Genomic DNA, 19,501 nt, shown 5'->3' on the forward strand with positions numbered 1-19,501 from the left:
AAATAAAGTAACCCACTACATGCACACAACATTAAATGCAAGTACAAGGTATATGTATGTATCTCTCTCTCTCACTAATGCAAGCCCCAAAAAGCTGGCCTGCTGCTGGGGGGAACTGAGCCTCTGTGCAGCATGTCCCAGGTGTGCAGGCACAAGCCTCCCACAGTTACACAGTGTACCTGTGAGTGAAAGCCGCAGACACAGGGTCAGGATGGCCTGGGAGAGGTCGGTCCAATCAGTATTGGGTGTACTTTTTCATTTCTGATTCCAGATGGCTGTTGGCTGGATTGGTTCATGCATTGGAAGGTGTTTGATTTTCTGAAATTCTCTTTTTGTCCGGAATAACAATGATATCAGAAAATTAGCAAAAAAATCTGATTACGTGTTTTGTCGCCCTCATCTGCCATTCCTCTCCCTCCACAACACCCCCTTATCCCTGTATTTTCAGCTTGCCACAAGCACACATGTACACATATGCAACCTCCTATACCCTACTTTGAGCTACACACTAATAATTTCTCATTGGGTATTTAGACTTTCCATTTTGTTCCCTGCTTTTCCACGTAAACCAAAGGTGACAGTAAACACAAGCCTTTTTTCTGAGGAGTGATACCAGAGTATACCATGGTAACAATCACACTGTACTATGACATGTTAAGAATAACGACATACACTGCAATATAAATGAGCACACTGTAGTATAGCAATATTATAATGTGTAACATGGCTAGAACTTAACTCGTACTTTAACTGTATGCTACAATATAATACAGTACATTGTAGTGTCACAGACTCTAATGTTATAGATTACTAAAGTATTTTTTACATTCTACTCTTACATCATACAGGTTACCATGGTAATGCAGTATCCTCTTACCCTGAAAAAAAATGCTAGTCTCTAAGGAATGAATGAAATTTAGTAAACAAATGGGCTTGACACAGAAAAATAAAAAAAGGAATGAAAAATACAGAACATCTGCAGGATGTTCAGTGACTGGGCACTGCTGTTGTGAAGGGCTAAGTAGATATTGATACACAAAGTGCTGCAGTAAGTTAATCTTCCATACAAGCCCCCAGCCCCCCAAAAAATACCATAGCAACAATGTCAGTAATCATGATGATTATAATTAGACTGATTTGGTTTCATAAAGTAAACAGCCATTAGTTAGAATAAAAGTTATTTTGTCATGTATTTTATTACAATCAAACATTCATTAGGATCATTATTATTCTTACGAGTACAAATTTTTAGTTTTATGGAAGCAATGGAATGTAAAGGAAATGGAGGGATTGTAGAGATGAGTTTCAACTACAGTAAAACTGGTTTAAACCAGATCTCACTCTCTCTTCCTGTCTGTCCAATCTGTTAAACTGTACACACAGATGGAAGAGGGGGATGAATGTGTCTTTGCCTCATGTGTGCTGTTAGAGCACAGCAGGACATCATGTGAACCCCTCTCCCTGCAGAACTGTGGTACTGTGTCCATCTCTGTTTACTCTACATGAATGTGCATCCCCTCCTTCTCCTGCAATCATTTTCAAGCGCTGTTGGTGTTTAACAACCTCTTACCACTACCATGAAGGGTATACTGCACCCCCATCTCAATCTGTGTGTGTGCCTAGTTGTGTGAGTGTGTGAGAGTGAGTGAGTGAGCGAGTGAGTGAATGAGTGTCTGTCTGTGTGTGTAAGTGGGTCGTTACTGTGTGTGGGGGTTGACCCACTTGTAAGTGCCTTCATATCGAAATCCCACTCTTTTCACCAGTTCATCTGCCTCAGGGGGCCCTCGACTGAAGGGGAGTGCGGGAAAAAGCGAAAGGGAATGAGAGTGAATGAGAGAAAGAGAGGGTGATGGAATGAGAAAGGCAGAGCAAGTGAGAGAGAAGGTGAGTGAGGGAAAGGAGAGACAAAAAAGAGCAAACGACACAGGGAGGTGATGGACAAAGAAAAGGGTAAGCAATAGCAAAAGAAGGAAAAGGGAATTTGGGCAGAAAGAGTGGGAGAGGGGCAGAAGGTAAAGGAGTGAAAATATGTTATTAATAATAATAATAACAACAACAACAACATTTCAACTGAGCACTGTACAAGTATTTCAATGGATGTCAAAACATTTTACTGAAGATTTTCTCTCCTGCCTCTATAAATGGCTGGGGCTAAGCCTTATGATGTTTACACATTTCTGGGTCTCACCTTCCGTAGGTGTATGGAATGGGAACAGTTTTCTCTTGTTCAATTTGATGAAGAAGAGGAGTGAAGATCCTCCAGGCTTCCCTCAACTCATCACTAACACAGACAGAAAAGGTGTCTTAGTTTTAAAAAGGCACCATCTAGGGGACAACAAACACACTGCATCTTCCTTCTTAACATGCTAGTCTGGACAGTGGATACCATGGCAGTCTTACACGCAAACAAGGTGTGGCCACAGTGAGGAGAAAGCGAGAGTGTGACAGAGACTGCGAGGGAAGCCGGAACCCACCTGCGGACGAAGTGCATCTGGCTCCCGCAGAAAACATCAAGGATGAGCCGCTCGTACGCATCTGGGAGCTTCACGTCCTGAAGGGAGTGGAAAAGAAAGGAGGTTGCCATGACTGTGCTCTTGATCCACTGGTGTGGTTGTCAGCACCTCTGGAGTCCCACCTTGTAGCGGCTGTGGTAGGTGAGGTCCAACTCTGTCTCCTCGGGGCTGAAGTAGACGCCCGGCTTCTTGCTCATCATCTTGGCGTAGATGGCCTCATTGGGCTGCACACGCACCACCAACTCATTACGCTGGCACTGGTCTGAGAAGATATCGCCCGGCACGTCGGTGAACTGCAGCCGCACCTCCGCCTTGCGCTCGTTCAGGGCCTTGCCACACCGCAGGATGAAGGGCACACCTGTAGAGAGGGAGAGAGAGACTGAGGGAGTGAGAGAATTTACAGGACTGCTTATCTAGTGCTGGATGTCACAGGGGTTTGAAATCAATCCAATTTCAAAAGTTCTCTCAAAAAAGTCAAGAATTTGAGAATGAAAAACAAGGAAGACTTCGTTGGATGTTTAAAAAACACGAAACAAAAGGCCCTTAGAAAGATGATTTGGAAGTGTTTTATGCATGCCCCTTTAAATGATTATTTCTCACACAACTCTAGATGCCTTTCGAAGTTTCTGCAACATTAAAGAGGGAAGGTGTGGAGGGGTATATTTAAGTACTGAGCTGCCACCTTGGCCTAGAACAGGGGGAGATGGAGAGGGAGGGAAAGAGAGAGTTAGCGAAGCAGGGAGAGACAGGGAAGGAGAAGGAGTTAGGGAGAGAGGGTGAGACAGAGAGGGGGAAGATGCTGCACTCACCATCCCAGCGCTCGTTGTGGACATACAGCACAGCGGTGGCAAAGGTGGCGGTGTGAGAGCCTTTGGGGACAGTGGGGTCATCCAGGTACCCCAGCTTGGCATCACCCTCTCCCGCAGGATTGCCTCCATACTGCCCCAGTACAACATCAGACAGTGACACTGGACTGATGCACTTCAGAACTTTTACCTGTAGAGGAGGCACAGTGATGAGAGATGCAAACCTCATCACAGGCCTCGCACAGTGAATGTGACTGACAACGAACCAGTTTCACCTTTACACAACAAGAGGACCTTGAACAGTGTTACCTTCTCATCCCTCACATCATCAGAGCTGGTGGAGGCTGGCTTCTCCATGGCAACCAGGCTGAGCATCTGCAGCAGGTGGTTCTGCATGACATCACTGACAGAAGGAGATATACAGAGAAGGAAACACACATCCAGGAAATGCACTTTATTAACAGTAATATGAGGGACATACAGTAACACTAGCACTAACCTTACTGTGGGTTTTTATTAACTATAGAAATATGCCTTTTTGTAATTTACGAATTGCACATATAAGTCAGATTTTTAGGTTCTGGTGTAAATCCAAACCAGATTCTTGAGTCTTTGAACTTGAGTAGATGCGTCCCTGTTGTACATAAACAGGGTGCAATCTCACCGGATGATCCCGAAGTCATCAAAGTAGCCACCCCGCCCCTGGGTGCCAAAGGGCTCTTTAAAAGTCAGGACCACACAAGCCACGCTATCCCGATTCCAGACAGGCCCAAAAATCCTGTTCCCAAACCTGAGAAAGGATGAGAGTCATGGACATAAAGAAAAAGACAAAAAAAGAGAGACAAATTGACACACACAGACTGGTACAAGCACTCAAACACTGTGCTCTCTCTGAAGGAAGGTGCACATATGGGGACCCACACACTGTAGAGGGGTGGAAAAAGGGGTGGAGAAGTTGGAGGAGCACCATGCTGTACCTCAGCACCATCAGGTTCTGCACCATCTCCTTGCCCAGGTAGTGGTCGATGCGGTAGATCTGGTCCTCGCTGAAGAGGGAGGACAGATGGGCAGACAGCTCCTCCGAGCTCTGCAGGTCACGGCCGAAGGGCTTCTCCACAATCACTCTGTTCCATCCCCTGAGAGCAAGACAGATGAAGCAGACTGTACACTCCAACTTATGTTGTGAAAGAGTTCATACTCCAGTCTATACTCAATGAAAGAGGAGGACTTTACACTCCAGCCTACATTAAAAGGGATTGGGAGACTTTACTCTCCAAAGCGTGATTACTGATTATTGCTACTCACACTTATTTTCATGCATGAGCAATTTGTAGAGTAACTGGGACAATAGTGTGGCATAGTGGTAGGGAGCAGGGCTTATTACCAAAATGGCTGCTGGTTTGATTCCCCACTGGGGAACTGCTGCTGTTACCCTTGTGCAAGGTATTTAACCTACAATTGCCTCAGTGAATATTCAGCTATATAAATGGATAAAAATGTAACCAATGCAAGTCACTCTAGATCATCTGCTAAATGACAACAATGTAATGATTATGCTAATATAACATTTGACAATGGAAAAAGAGTAGCACACAAATTTCATTAAAGAATAACAAAAATCAGGAGACAGGAGAAAGCTTGGGGTAGGGGAGGGTGTTGACACAGGGGAGGTGAGGAGGTGATGGCTGCACGCTGGAGTCACACTGACTTTCTGCTCATGCAGTGGTGGCGGATGTTCTTGGTGACGTCATGGTAGACGCTGGGGGGCAGGGCCAGGTAGAAGAGGCGGTTTGCCCCTCCCCCCCCAGGAAGGGCGCACAGGTGCGTGTGCAGCTGTGAGAAGGAGCTTTCTTCATTGTACCTCCCACTCAGGTACGAGTTTCGACTGAAGAATGCCGATAGACGCTCAGCTTCACCATCTGCCACCTGAAGTGAGGGGAGGGGTTAACACACACCAGACAAACACTCATGTACACCAGAGAAACAGCCATTACATATACACACCAGACACAAATATACTAGAGAAACACATAACACGTGTACACCAAAGAAACAAACACCGTGTGTGCACGCGTACACTGGACAAACAGACATGTTCAATGCACAAGTACATACTAAACACATATTAGCCAAAGAAACACAGACTTAGTGCTCACAAATGCACATCTGACAAAGATGCTCCAGACTGCAAACAAACAGGCACACAGACACATAATTCCAACCTTCATGTGAGGCAGGCAAGCAGTACGGATTGCATCCACTGTCAGGTCAGAGCGGGCGAAGCCCACAAAGTGAGTCTCCTCTGGGAGCAGTCCATCTCTGAACAACCACCTTAGACAAACAGGAGAGAGGTGTGCTTTTACCCACAACCACTGCAACGCATCCTGGGAAAGACACACATCCCAGCACACACCAGACACTAACACTCACCAGAGGGTAGGGTAGATTTTCTTTTTGGCCAGATCTCCCTGAGAAAACAATGATATTCATTAGATCAAAAGCTGGACAAAAGAAAGAGAGAAGCCATCCTGTCAACCATCCAACTGAATGCTGAACTATAGCCTCTCCCTGAAGACTTAACTGTTCTGACACTGGAAATTGTCTATTTTTATCATGTTTAGGTGTGAATGAATGTGTGTGTTTATTAGCATGCTTGCTTTTTACATTTGTGAGTTTTTCAATATGTCAATAATATCTGGTTGGACCACGCTTAGCAGCAATAACTGCAACCAAACGTTTCCTACAATTTGATATGAGCCTTGCACATCTCTGTGGAAGAATCTTGGCTCATTCTCCTTTGCACAACTGCTTTAACTCTAGACAGACTTGCTTCTGTGTTTTGTATCATTGTTGTGCTGCATCACCCAATTATGCTTTAGCTTCAGCTCATGCACAGAGGGTCAGACATGAATTGTCTGGTACACAGCAGAATTCAAGCTTCCTTCAATGACAGCAAGTCGTCCAGGTTCCAAGGCGGCAAAACATCCCCATACCATGACACTGCCACCACCATATTTCACTGTAGTCCATAGAATATTATCCCAAAATTCTCTGGGATCATCCAGGGGCTTTTTAGCAAATGTGAAACGAGCTTTGATATTTTTCTTTGTCAGCAGTGGTTTGTGCCTTGCTACTCTTCCATGAATCCCATTTTTGCACAGTCTCTTTCTTATTGTTGAACCATGAACACTGACCTGATGCTAGAGAGGCCTGCAGTTCTTTGGAAGTTTTTCTGGGATCTTTTGAGACTTCCTGGATGAAGTGCCTCATGTGCCCTTGCAGAAACTTTGGCAGGTTGGCCACTCCTGGGAATATTCACCACTACTCCAAGTCTTCTCCATTTGGAGACAATGGCTTGCTCTGTGGTTCTCAACTGTTCTTGAATTTCCTTTGATTATGGAAGTCTGTGCCTGTAGAAGCTTTGTGGTGACTACTTCCCTCTGATGGTAAGGTTCAATATATATGCCATTTAAAGTCAACAGGGCTGGCTGAAATTAAGCCTGACTGTTCAGTCACCTGAATCTAATTATGAACTAAAATTTTATTGTTTTGTTTCAAAACTAAGGGGGCAATCAATTTTCACAAAGGCAATATGGGTAATTGGTGACTTTTTCTATTAAATGAATGAAATGATTTGTTTTCTCAGGTTTCTCTTGTCTAATATTAATTTTTTTTATTGTTTATTTGTATAGCGTTTTTTACAACACAAGTTGTCACAAAGCAGCTTTACATTTTATTTGATGATATGAAACCATTCAGCGAGAGAAATATGCAATAAAAGAGGAAATGTGGAAGGGGACAAATACTTTTTCATGCCACTGTATGCACAATACCTCTGACAGGGTTGGAGATTATCGACATTCCTGGGGCATGAAGCAACTTGCTATACATGTACACACAGCAGTCTATGACAGACCCATTACCCACAGTCCTCTTCTTAATGCAGACAGCAAGGCAGTTAACTCACAACCTTATGGGGTTAGGGCAGATACTAACTGTGAGAAATAAAGTCAAATATTCTATTATGAACCCGTAGCCATAAATATTTTACAAACATGTAAAGAAAAATGCAGTTTCATTTTTTGAATTTTTTCCTGCTTCAAACCCTGCTGTTCTCACAGCACTGTTGCACAACTCATTTCAACAGCCTACATTGCGAATTACCCCCTGGAAAATGATTAACAGCCCTCAGCACAGTACATTGAGGTGACACTTCTGCCAAACCTTGCACACAGCTGCCGAAGGTTGCTGTCCCACTCAAAGGCTCATAGGAATGTTGCTCCAGGGAGTGAATAATACTGTGAGCTGTATTAGCACACTGATCCTTAATCTCCCCACAAACACCATCACTAAACACCACACACATGTGTCAAACTGCACACATACAAAATATTTATCTCATAATATACTACCACTAAGGAGTGACAGGAGAAAGAGGCTTCACAAATTTCACAGTGGGAGGGGCCACTGTGTACTGTAAGATAACTGACTCACACCGAACTTCTATGGAAAGATGTTGCTCTCCATAGTGAAAACCACAACTGGTTAAACATCATTGAGTCCCTGATAGCATGTTATAGCTCCACCCATTTTAGGGATCAAGAAGCCTCTCTATTTCATCACTACCCCTGTGGGGTGACATGGGCATTTCTCTCATGAGAAGAGGTTTATTCTGTGGAACAGAGTCCAGCCCCTCCTTCCACTCTGTAATGACTCCTTTTGTTACAAAGTGCTAACAGCTCATGACTGTGCACAAATGGGCTCTCTGTCCTCCTACTTACTCTCTCTCTTCACTTCAGACTGTATTTACTGTGCTGACAGCCAGGGCCTTCAGCAAGACTCAATTTTGGGATAAGTGTGCGACAACAGAAGCTTGCTGCGGTGATGTGTTTAGGTCATGGGGTCTGCCCTGTTAAGATCAGGGTGCGATATTCACAAACCATTTTCATTGACACAGTCCCAATGAGGAGACAAGACGATAAACTCTTGTTCCAAATTGCTGTGCTCACTGCTGTTTATCAAAGACCGAGCTTAAATGTGTTTAATCACACGCTGACATGCAACATAAGCCTCTTGAACAGAATACAGCAGATGGAACAAAGCATTCTGTAGAATACATTTCACCTGTCTACACAGAGCAGGAATCAGTTGCTGTGCTTCTACGAGACAAGCTGTGCACAGACATGCATGCATGGTGAACATAACTTCTACAAACAGGAGAACTTAGGAAGTCAACACTCTCAGGGTTCCCTTTAGCCTATGCCCATCTCCTGTGAGCTGGTTGCAGTTTCTCCTCATTCTAGTCAACTCTTCACGCATGGATGTAAACAGACACTCACAGAGGGCCTGATCATTTTAAAACACTCCACTGTAAAACTGATCAGTACAAGGGATTACCTCACAAATGAAACATGGTCATTGTAGCGAAGGGCGAGAGCAGTCACCCCACCCGGCCTTGAACCCGGGTCTACAGGGTACCAAACATGCGGTTTTGACCGCGACGCCAAAGAGCCAGTCGCCCTTCGCTACAGTCATAGACAGACATAGTCACAGAAAGACATCATGTTAAATTGTGTCTCACTACACACTGATAATGCTATATGAGTGTTCTTAAATGCTACCTTAAAAAGAAAAAGCCTTTGCCTCTGCTTGTCTGAGTCACCTCTGACATTGCAAAAAACCTGCTAACAGCCACCTCCTCCCATCACAACTTCAAATACACAAAGAAAACTATTTCCTTCTGATAAACCAACAAATATTTTTTCTGAGACCACTGGAAGACAGCCAAATAAAAAGAAAAAAGAAGGAAATAAAAGGAAAGAGGGAGTGCTCAATCTCTCCTTTCAGCAGTGAATCACAGAGGTTGATATTGTGCAAACACAGAATGACTGGGCTGAATTCAACACCAACGGCCACAGATTTGCCAAGGGGAAGGGAGGCGAAGAGGCTCCATCTGTGCTGTTGTAACACTATCTAACATCACTGATTTCACAGTTAATGGCCATGACCCCAAGACAGTCATATGGCCAATGAGGGTGAGTGTGATTACTTGTTTCTGTGCGATTACACAAATTCTACTCATCTTCCTCCTCTGTGGCTCAAACAAACGCAACACTCCTTTCTCCCTCTATCAATATTCCTCAATCTGTGATAAAGATGCTGCAGTCGTACGACAGATTATCACTGCTAAAACTACACGCTTGTCTTCAGCTATTGCTCTCTTTCAGTGTCTCTGAAAAGAAAGCACCACCTCAGCACATTCTGTTCACTGTGTCAGTGGACATTACAGCGCTGTGTGCAATCCCCCTATTGAGGGTTTCCGTACACTCAAATTAACCCTTTCCTCCCACCATCTCCTACTTAATCCGTTAACCCCCTGTGGAGAAGCTAGCAAACACTTCTCACAAAAAATGAACAGAAAGAGCAAAAAAAAAAAGGAAGAAGAAAGACCACACACCTGCATTTGATGTGGTTTTAACTAGGCAGGTCTGGCTCATGTCTGGTTGTCTACAATTACACATAATGACAAATACAACTGACAATTAAACAATTAACCAATTTAGAATGAAGCTGATGGGATGAGATCTGTCTATTGCAAATACAGTACATTGGAAAAATTAAGAATCGTAAACAACTACTATCAATATAACACATGAATAACTCGATATTAACACTGCAGCAATTTTGGGGACAGGTGAAGGCTTTACAGCACTTATTATTACCACCATTTAATGTCATGTTGGGGCAGCAGTGTGGTACAGTGGTAAGGTCCTGGACTTGTATCCAAAAGGATGCTGATTCAATTCCTCACTAGAGCACTGCTGTTGTACCCTTGGGCAAGGTACTTCACCCATAATTGCCCCAGTAAATCTCCAGCTGAAATTGTAAGTTGCTCTGGATAAGAGTATCTGCTAAATGACAATAATGTAAAGTAATGTTAGCCTTATTAGTTACACTGGATGCTGCATGAATGAAGAAATAGCAACAGTAAAAAACAGTAACAGTAAAAACATCATAATCTTTTCCACTTTTGAGAAAACTTTTGTGAGGCTGAGAGCAAAACACCCAATGCCAAACCATGCCACCTCAGGCTCCTAATGAGCTACTGCTAGCTAACTAGAACAAGTGCAACAGGTGGAGCTGTCGGAGTAAGTAACCATGTTGATCGATTAAGGATACACAAGAGGGAAAAATAACTGCTGCTTCACTGGTGATGTAACAGTATATGGCTAGATTCTGGTTTGAACATGCACGTGCCAAGTTTTACTTGGCAAGTTATGATGACTTGGAAAAGCAATACTGCTGGCAATCTAATCACCAAAGTCAAGTCAAGGAAACAAGCATAAACTAGAACATTACAGAAAGCTGGCTGAGTAACACTAAGATGAATCTACACAATATAGGTTTAAAAGCATACTTTTTTCACTCATGATTTTATGGCAGACAATTAAAATCAGTGAAGTAATAACCATCATGGAACCTATGAAGGCATACAGTACATGTAATACACAAGGAGCATTAAAGTGGCTTTGGGATTTTGGTAATTACACTGATTTTCAGTTTAGCCAGAAAGCAAAGTGATCTCACCTCTGACAGCTAAAATGGCATGGGAGACAGCGGCCTTGTTACAGACGTGCTAGGCAAGTGCAATATGAAATTTGCTCGGTAGCAGCTATATAATTTTTCTAGCAAGCTATGAGCACATATTTCACCCGTTTCATATCAGGACTGACCAAAGATAAACACAGACATTTCTCCAAGGATAACCTTTTATCTTCCAACTCTGCACCAGCAGATTATCTGCCATGGCTAAAGAAATTTGATCATCCTATTCTGTATGGTTGACTGGGCAGGAGAAGTTCTATGAAAGGCAATGCAATGGGAAGAGGAAATAAAATCCTGCCAAGAGTGTTGCCAACTGGGCACTTTTGTTGCTAGGTCTAGTGACTTTTGAGACCCCATCAGCGCTTTTTTTTGAAAGCACCTAGCCACACATCTAGGGCTGGTCTCGCCCCAGCTAGATTTGACAGAACGCTGACAGGAGCAAAGCCAAAATGTGGTCTTCACATAATTACATCATACTGGATAATGCCATGACATACACTGATGTCAGCATGTAACAACATAAGCTGATGCTTTGTGGTGCAAAATGAAATCACAATACATGATGCCTTTCAGTATAAAATCAAGGTCCTTCCAAAGCGACCTTGTCAACTGTTTGGTTCGTAGACTGCGATAGTTCCATTAATGAGTGCACTCCAGTAAAATCACCTTACAGGGTTGCATGGCCAGTGGGAAACTAATATGAAGCAGACACAAGCCAAGTTAATGACAGGAGAGGAGCCTCCTCCCAAAAAAGTGCAGCGAGAGGATTTTGGCATGCTGTGCTCTGTGAGGAGGTGTGGTGCTCACCGAAGCCCCCATGATGATGAAGATGTGCACGTCTGACTGGTGGAACTCCTTGTCGTCATGCAGCTCCTTCCTCAGCTGCCCAAATACCTCAGCTCGAGAGAGGGGAAGGGCCGTCATCTTCTCTGGGAGAGGGAGAAGGAGACACTGGGTAAGGTCAGGGAAACAGAGGTGATGTAAATGACATAAATATTTCTGCAGTTTCATAATTAGACTTTAAATTCTTGTCCTCACTCTCTGCTGTCTTTGTTCCACATAAGTTTAACTGTGGACTTCCACTTCCAAGGACACTGCCCCCAGCCCTAAGGGGACATTTCAATGTGACAGCCTCAAGAAATGAGTTAGTAGATAAGTAAAAGTTATACTGCAACTACAATTATAGATTTAGAATGTTGTTACAATTATGATGTTAGTATGTTCGATTTTATCTTACAGTGAGACATAATGCGAGAATACAAACACAAACACGTGGAACCTATACACAATCAAGCACGTACATGCAATTTCTTACTCATATACTGCAGATAATTTAACTCGACTTGTTAACCGCTAGTCACTGGCAAGCCGTAGCTAGAAGTGGTAGAACGAGCACGACACACACACACACACACACACACACACACACACACAGAGAGAGAGAGAGAGAGAGAGAGAGAGAGAGAGAGAGAGAAAGAAACTGGCATTACTATAGAAATACAAATACAGAAGTAAGCAACTGAACCAAAGGAATATGTATTTAAGACTCTCCTATGCAGTCAAATTAGGATTACGGGTTACTGTAGCACCACAGCGAATTGGCCAGTATCTAACTTTAACATGCTAACTTTGTAGCTTGGGAGCAGGAATTAGCAAGACAGCTAGCTAGCGTCTGTTGGATACCATAACGCATTCAGAAGTAGTTAGCTAGCAACAGCAGTACATTATCTAGCTCGGTCACAAAGTAAACTAAGTAGCCTGTTAGCCAACCCGATAAACGACCCAATTTGGATGCGATAAACTCGCTCACCTCCAGCACAGCATCGCTCAGAGTACTCAAAGTAAAGCTAGCTGCCTACCTGATGCAGCTATGTTTGCCGACGAATCGGCAAGTTAGCACGATACTTACTGAGAGGAATTTCCCGCTTTTGAAATCACTTTAGCTAGATGTCTACTAAATACGTTAATCTTTGCTAGAGGGATAAACTTGTTTCAAACTACCTACTGCTACCACTCCCAGCCCCCCTTGGCGCTGGGCTACTGCTGGAATAACTAGGCTGAATCCTTTGATTTCATTGGTCTGCAGAAACTTATCAGCACTAGCTCGACTTCCCATCTCTCTTCAATGACGTCACCGCAGTTCCTAAAGCCTTGCAACGTGCATTGCAAAACCACACTATGAGCCCAGAACGCAAATACTCCTACGTTTACTGAAAACGATGAGTGACAGGATTGTTGCACACTTAAATACAGCGCAAGCCAATTAAAACACGTCGTTAGTTGCACCTGACATCTGTTGACGGAACCAGTGGGCGAGCGACCTCAGGTGTATTACTGAGAGGAAAGTTCTGCCACTTAAAGATCGGGTCAATACGGCTTTAGCGTTTAAGGGCGATCAAAGGCCCAGTATGGATTAAATGTACATTTCATTGTACAGACAAGGTATTATATTTAGATCTGTGTGAAATACACTCGTGTTTACACAACTGTAGCTTAGTCAATGTGTTCCAGTAGTGGAAGTGGGATTATGCCAGTTATGCAGAGGAAGAGGCGAGATGAGTGCAGAAGAGAATACAGTATATGTATAAGAACTGTGCAACAGTCCAGTGTATGTTAAGGAACTGGGCTTGCAACCTAAAAGTGGCAGGTTTGATTCCCAGATGGTCTGCTGTACCCATGAGCTCACTGCTTAACCTGAGCTCCTTCAGTAAATATCAAGCTGTATAAATGAATAAAAGTGCATAATGGATATTTTTAGTGTGTATCAGCTCTGCCTTAATTACATTGTTGTCATTTAGCAGAAGCTATCATCCAGAGTGACTTACATCGGTTACCATTTTTATATGTTACCTATTTATACAACTAGATATTTACTAAGGCAATTCTGGGTTAAGTACCTTGCCCAAGGGTACAGCAACTGTGCCCCAGCAGGGAATCAAACCAGTGACCTTCAAGTTACAAGCCCTGCTGCTCTTTACTACTATGCTACACTGCCTTAAATGTGATCACTGAGCAAATGCTGGTCTTTGAGGGTGTCATGCAGGGTAACAGTGCGTTGATTTTACAGTTGCGGATGATGCAGCCAACTGTGTTAACTAAATCCACACATCAAGAAGATCTGTCAACAGAAGTTTGTGGAGGAGGATAGCCAAAATGTCCAAGAGGAGGCACATATGCTTCCATATTCTTATTTTTTGCAGAGACTACGCAATCTATACATTTCTTTTTTCTTTGCTGCATCAGTTTCAAGCTATTCTTATTAGAGACAAAACCTCTTTGACTGTCAAATGTGCACCACAAAAACATGTACCCCTCCCTCCATCCCTCACAGATAGGGCTGCATCTAAGAACCGGCTGTCCAGAGCCTTTAATTTATTTGTGTGGTTCTCTGAAAAGACCAGACAAAGACAATGTTTCAGGAAAATCTACCTCTCATGCTGAAAAGCCAATCTGATTTGACATAACATGTTTTACTGATAGGTAGAATTTTTTTCTTGGCAGCCACATTCAAGCTTGCTTTCTACTCAAGTTAAAAACCACACAACAAACTTACACTCCGACAAGACCATCGGCTTCAATTATCATTTATATGGACCTTTGCAAATCCCAGTCAGCTTCACTTACCATTTAAGTTTCTCATTAAGCACCTGTCCCTTACCCAGTCAGCCAGAATGAACATATGATTCAGTTCCAGATCTGAGCTAATCCATAATGAAATACAGTCACAGAATTTTCTACAGTGATAATTACATTTTCCTGGAATCTGAGCTGCTGTAGTTTGTCTTCAGTAACTTGTTTGCCATATTTGACCAGTTAGCCGCTCATCATTGTCCCTGTTTGGCATGGGGTGCATCACAGAGTCAAGCAGTGTGAAGAGTGCAGAAATCATACTGCCTTTCATGTGCACAGTATTTCAGACGACACTCGTACAAATACGTCCCAAGACACATCTTCATGTACATTTCAGGAGAGACAAATGCTGAAATTGTAGGGTGCTCCATTATCTGACCATTTTGGCATTTTAACATAACTAAATCTCTAACATTATAAATACACAACATTTTCAAAATATCCTAACATGACAAGCATTGTACTTCCCCTACTTTTAAATGCTGAAGCAAACCTCTGACAAGGTAAAATAATGCAAACTGGCCATCTCAACCCGACTATAAATGTGGCAACACCCTGAGGAAAAGTCACAGTTTTTCAAAGTGCTGCTGAATGATGGCTTCTCGTTTTTGCTTGCCAAGGTGGTAATGTGTGTCCTCTTCCTCGTCTCCTTCATCCTCCTTGTCCTCTTCCTCCTCCTCCCTGCTGTCCCGTCTGTCCCTCTGCCCTGGTGCTGCTCCCTCGTTGGGTGGCAGCTCCACACCACGGGAAACGGCGATGTTATGGAGGACACAGCAAGCAATGATGATGCGGCCGCACTTCTCAGGGAAGCAGTTCAGGACCCTGGTCCCCTCCAGGCAGCGGAAGCGCTTCTTCAGGAGCTGGCAGGTCCTCATCACCGTGCTGTGGGTCTTCTTCAGGGCCTCGTTATAAAGCTCCTCTGCTCTACAGGATGGATGGCGAACTGGGGTGAGGAGCCAGGGCCGGAGGGGGTACCCAGACCCTCCTGTTGGAGAGAAAGGAAGAGGAATCACACTTGACTCACTGTGTTTGTGCAGCCACTCTGAATACAACTGTGTGAGAAAGAGAGAAGAGTATTTCCTGTGCTACTGTCACCACATGCTGATACTGTAATTATGACTGCACAATAGAAACATACACACTGTACCTATGACAGACTGACAGAGCAAAAGAGTGATAGAGAGAGATACAGTGTCGATATACTGTATAAAATATAAAAAGACAGACAGATTGAAGTGCCATGCAAAAGTTTGGGCACCCCTGGTCAAAATTTCTGTTACTGTGAATAGTTAAGTGAGTAGAAGATGAACTGATCTCCAAAAGGCATAAAGTTAAAGATGACACATTCTTTTCAACATTTTAAGCAAGATTAGTGTATTATTTTTGTTTTGTACAATTTTAGAGTGAAAAAAGGAAAGCACCATCAAAAAGTTTTGGCACCCCAAGAGATTTGAGCTCTCAGATAACTTTTACCAAGGTCTCAGACCTTAATTAGCTTGTTAGGGCTATGGCTTGTTCACAATCATCATTAGGAAAGGCCAGGTGATGCAAATTTCAAAGCTTTATAAATACTCTGACTCCTCAAACCTTGTCCTAACAATCAGCAGCCATGGGCTCCTTTAAGCAGCTGCCTAGCACTCTGAAAATTAAAACCATTGATGCTCACACAGAAGAAGGTTATAAGAAGATAGCAAAGCGTTTTCAGGTAGCCGTTTCCTCAGTTCGTTATGTAATTAAGAAATGGCAGTTAACACAAACGGTGGAGGTCAAATTAAGGTCTGGAAGACCAAGAAAACTTTCAGAGAGAACTGCTCGTAGGACTGTTAGAAAGGCAAATCAAAACCCCTGTTTGACTGCAAAAGACCTTCAGGAAGATTTAGCAGACTCTGGAGTGGTGATGTACTGTGCAGAGAGACCTGCACAAATATGACCTTCATGGAAGAGTCATCAGAAGAAAAGCTTTCCTGTGTCCTCACCACAAAATTCAGTGTCAGAAGTTTGCAAAGGAACATCTAAACAAGCCTCATGCATTTTGGAAACAAGTCCTGTGGACTGATGAAGTTAAAACAGAACTTTTTGGTTGCAATGAGCAAAAGTATGTTTGGAGAAAAAAGGGTGCAAAATTTCATGAAAAGAACACCTCTCCAATTGTTAAGCATGGGGGTGGATCTATCATGCTCTATCGTGCTTGTGCTGCAGCCAGTGGCACGGGGAACATTTCACTGGTAGAGGGAAGAATAGATTCAATTAAATACCAGCAAATTCTGGAAGCAAACATCACACCATCAGTAAAAAAGCTGAAGATGAAAAGAGGATGGCTTCTACAACAGAATAATGATCCTAAACACACCTCAAAATCCACAATCGACTAGCTCAAGAGGTGCAAGCTGAGGGTTTTGCCATGGCCCTCACAGTCCCTCGACCTAAACATCATCGAAAATCTGTGGATAGACCTCAAAAGAGCAGTCTATGTAAGACAGCCCAAGAATCTCACAGAACTAGAAGCCTTTTACAAGGAAGAATGGGCAAAAATCCCCCAAACAAGAATCAAAAGACTCTTAGCTGGCTACAAAAAGCATTGCAAGCTGTGATACTTGCCAAAGGGGGTGTTACTAAGTACTGACCATACAGGGTGCCCAAACTTTTGCTTTAGGCCCTTTTTCTTTTTTGTTATTTTGAAACTGTAAAAGATGGAAATAAAAAAGTAATCTTGCTTAAAATATTAAAGAAATGTGTCATCTTTAATTTTATGCCTTTTGGAAATCAGGTCATCTTTTACTCATTTTGCTATTCACAGTAACAGAAATTTTGACCGGGGTGCCCAAACTTTTGCATGGCACTGTATTTACACAGTCTGCAATCATACCAAGGAGATGTCCTGTGCCTAGACAGCCAGCAGCACAACGTGCTGCCATTGGGCTCTTACTCCAGATGAAAGAGTCCTTGGAGGACCCAGGGAATCGAGCCACCACACTGGTGATGGTGGAGTTCACATCTGCTGTTATCTGAACCTTCAGAGAGTGAAAAGACTTGTGGTTGAGGAAGGTGTGTGGGTCCCCAGGGGGCGCCCTGATTGCAATGTGCATGCACCCCACGACCCCCAGAACATCAGGGAACCCCGCAATGTTGCAGAACTGCTGCTTCTCCCGCTGGTGCGACTCGGGGGGAGGGAACTGAATGAACTGCTCGCCTAATTCCACCAGAGCATCTGTGACGTGGGTGACGGCGTGGCTGATGGTCGACTGTGACACTCCTACAAAATTCCCCACGGCTGTCTGGAAAGAGTTGCTGGTATAGTAGGCCAGAGCAGCGCAGATTTTCGCCTCCAATGACAAAGGGTGGTTATGCGCATACGGATTGACCAGTTTGTCATTTAAAACGCCACATAAGTATTTAATTGTCTCTCTGTCAAAACGACATCGCTGTATTAGTAGCTCATCGGGCAGTTGTTGCACGTTCTGATGAAGTCTGAATCTCTTCTTGGTTTGGCTACGCACGGCTTTTCGCCGGATATTCCGTCTGGCAACCATGAAAAGAACTGCATCTATGTCTGCCATGTTAAAACTTGCACAAATCCTTTGAGCAAGTGCTTTAAGTGCTTTACCTGGTTGTTTCCTGTAAACCGAAAGAACAAAACGATTAGAGTATGGGATTGATAACAGACCCCCAAGCAACCATCGCAACATTCAACTGAACACATGAACTGTTAACATAACGAATTACAAAAGGAAAACAAAAAATGTGACTTCATTTTAGCTGAACAGATACGCGCAATACTGGGTTTTACAGTGTCTCGGGGTATACCCGAAACCAACAAAAAATTGCAATATGTGTATGTAGTAGTAAGTATGAAGTTGCATATCTCATATTAAATAATGCTCGCTTGAACCTCACACAACACCATTTGACTTGGCTAGCCATCTTAGGTATGAAGATGTGTAATTCATGGCCTTCGACAACTTCATATCTACATTTTTAGTGGGAGGTGGGGCCCATCTTACCTGCAAAGCCAACTTTTAAGCGAAAAATTAAAATCACGTTAGCTGTCTTGTTCTGTGTCAAGCTGTTGACCAGCAATTATTTAGCTAGCGAGTTTAGCCACATATCGATCTACAAATGCAAAGGCATCACTAGCTGAAACAACAGCTGCTTATATAAAACACCTAGATGGCTAAACGGTCCTAGTCATTAGTGGATTTAGATATACCAATAACCTTAATTCATATTTTTTGGTTGAATGAGTTCCGTCAGCATTACTGCTTGTATTACATGGTTTCCATCAGTGACTAGTACAATACCGCCGTCTAGTGTACAGGAGTACACAATCGGGGAAAGTCGCACGACATTTTTAAAGTTACTAAACTATGAACAAAAACCCTATGCATAGCTTACACAGAAATCCCTGTTCACCTATGAGCCTGAGTATGCACTCCCCAGACTGAGACTCCTTGTAAATACACACCATTCGCTGTTCAATATCTGCAAACAATTTGTAGTGGAATTCATGCTCCATGTTCTTGGCATCGCTACCATCTTTACCATTTTAAGTAGAGTCCATTAAGCAGAGGCAAGTAGTTGTATTATTCAAGACCATGTGTCCGACCACACTAATAATCGTTTGTGTGATGCTTGTTGATACATTTTTTTTTTACGGAAGGGACTATTTTAGCCTGTTTTTCTGGCGAGTATTTCCATCACACGCCTGTAGGGGCTACCGTGGAGCTAAAATACAAACTTTACTAATCTGTCTTGCATCTGCAGGAAAACGGAGTTGGTTTTTCGGAACCATTGTCGCACAGATTCAACAGTGTTAACATAATCGTTATGCTTTATCCTGTTCACTAAGTCCACAGCTTTGACCGATATTAAACTAATTGAATTTACACAGCATCTGCAACTGCAGACTTGTTAGTCTGCAATAACAGGGACATATTACTCTTCTCTTTC

The 19,501-nt window shown here is 43.1% G+C and overlaps 2 protein-coding genes across 7 annotated transcripts; both read right to left on the reverse strand.

Annotated features, from left to right (window-relative positions):
* Positions 1-1,177: 1,177 nt before the first annotated feature.
* LOC118780281 (glucose-6-phosphate 1-dehydrogenase-like) lies at positions 1,178-12,975 on the reverse strand. 6 transcript variants are annotated; one of them, XM_036532697.1, is made up of 15 exons: positions 12,834-12,975; positions 12,240-12,298; positions 11,963-12,030; positions 11,732-11,853; positions 5,750-5,787; positions 5,542-5,650; positions 5,028-5,245; positions 4,297-4,455; positions 3,984-4,109; positions 3,629-3,722; positions 3,323-3,509; positions 2,636-2,871; positions 2,475-2,551; positions 2,189-2,281; positions 1,178-1,788 (listed from the first exon to the last, which is right to left on the reverse strand). In XM_036532697.1, the coding sequence occupies exons 4-15, from the start codon at positions 11,846-11,848 to the stop codon at positions 1,698-1,700; spliced, it is 1,545 nt and encodes a 514-aa protein (XP_036388590.1). In that variant the 5' UTR covers positions 11,849-11,853; positions 11,963-12,030; positions 12,240-12,298; positions 12,834-12,975; the 3' UTR covers positions 1,178-1,697. The 6 variants fall into 6 exon arrangements, with proteins under 6 accessions (XP_036388590.1, XP_036388586.1, XP_036388592.1 ...); XM_036532693.1 differs by having other exon boundaries at positions 12,226-12,298; XM_036532699.1 differs by lacking the exon at positions 12,240-12,298.
* A 2,145-nt stretch (positions 12,976-15,120) lies between these two features.
* LOC118780850 (putative nuclease HARBI1) lies at positions 15,121-18,111 on the reverse strand. Its single transcript, XM_036533570.1, has 2 exons — positions 17,421-18,111; positions 15,121-15,539 (listed from the first exon to the last, which is right to left on the reverse strand). The coding sequence occupies exons 1-2, from the start codon at positions 18,109-18,111 to the stop codon at positions 15,121-15,123; spliced, it is 1,110 nt and encodes a 369-aa protein (XP_036389463.1).
* Between the last annotated feature and the right edge of the window lie 1,390 nt (positions 18,112-19,501).

This window comes from Megalops cyprinoides, chromosome 7, assembly GCF_013368585.1.
Source record: "Megalops cyprinoides isolate fMegCyp1 chromosome 7, fMegCyp1.pri, whole genome shotgun sequence".
NCBI classification, from domain to species: domain Eukaryota; kingdom Metazoa; phylum Chordata; class Actinopteri; order Elopiformes; family Megalopidae; genus Megalops; species Megalops cyprinoides.

What these genes read in the sequence shown, in the direction of transcription:
- LOC118780850 (XM_036533570.1), bottom strand. Translation starts at nt 18,111, where the DNA reads ATGGCAGACATAGATGCAGTTCTTTTCATGGTTGCCAGACGGAATATC. An exon ending in AGGCACAGGACATCTCCTTG is followed by an intron (nt 15,540 to 17,420) that starts GTATGATTGCAG and finishes TCTCTCCAACAG; the next exon opens with GAGGGTCTGGGTACCCCCTC.
- LOC118780281 (XM_036532693.1), bottom strand. An exon ending in CTTGCCTGCCTCACATGAAG is followed by an intron (nt 5,246 to 5,541) that starts GTTGGAATTATG and finishes CCCTCACTTCAG; the next exon opens with GTGGCAGATGGTGAAGCTGA. An exon ending in CACCACTGCATGAGCAGAAA is followed by an intron (nt 4,456 to 5,027) that starts GTCAGTGTGACT and finishes TCTTGCTCTCAG; the next exon opens with GGGATGGAACAGAGTGATTG.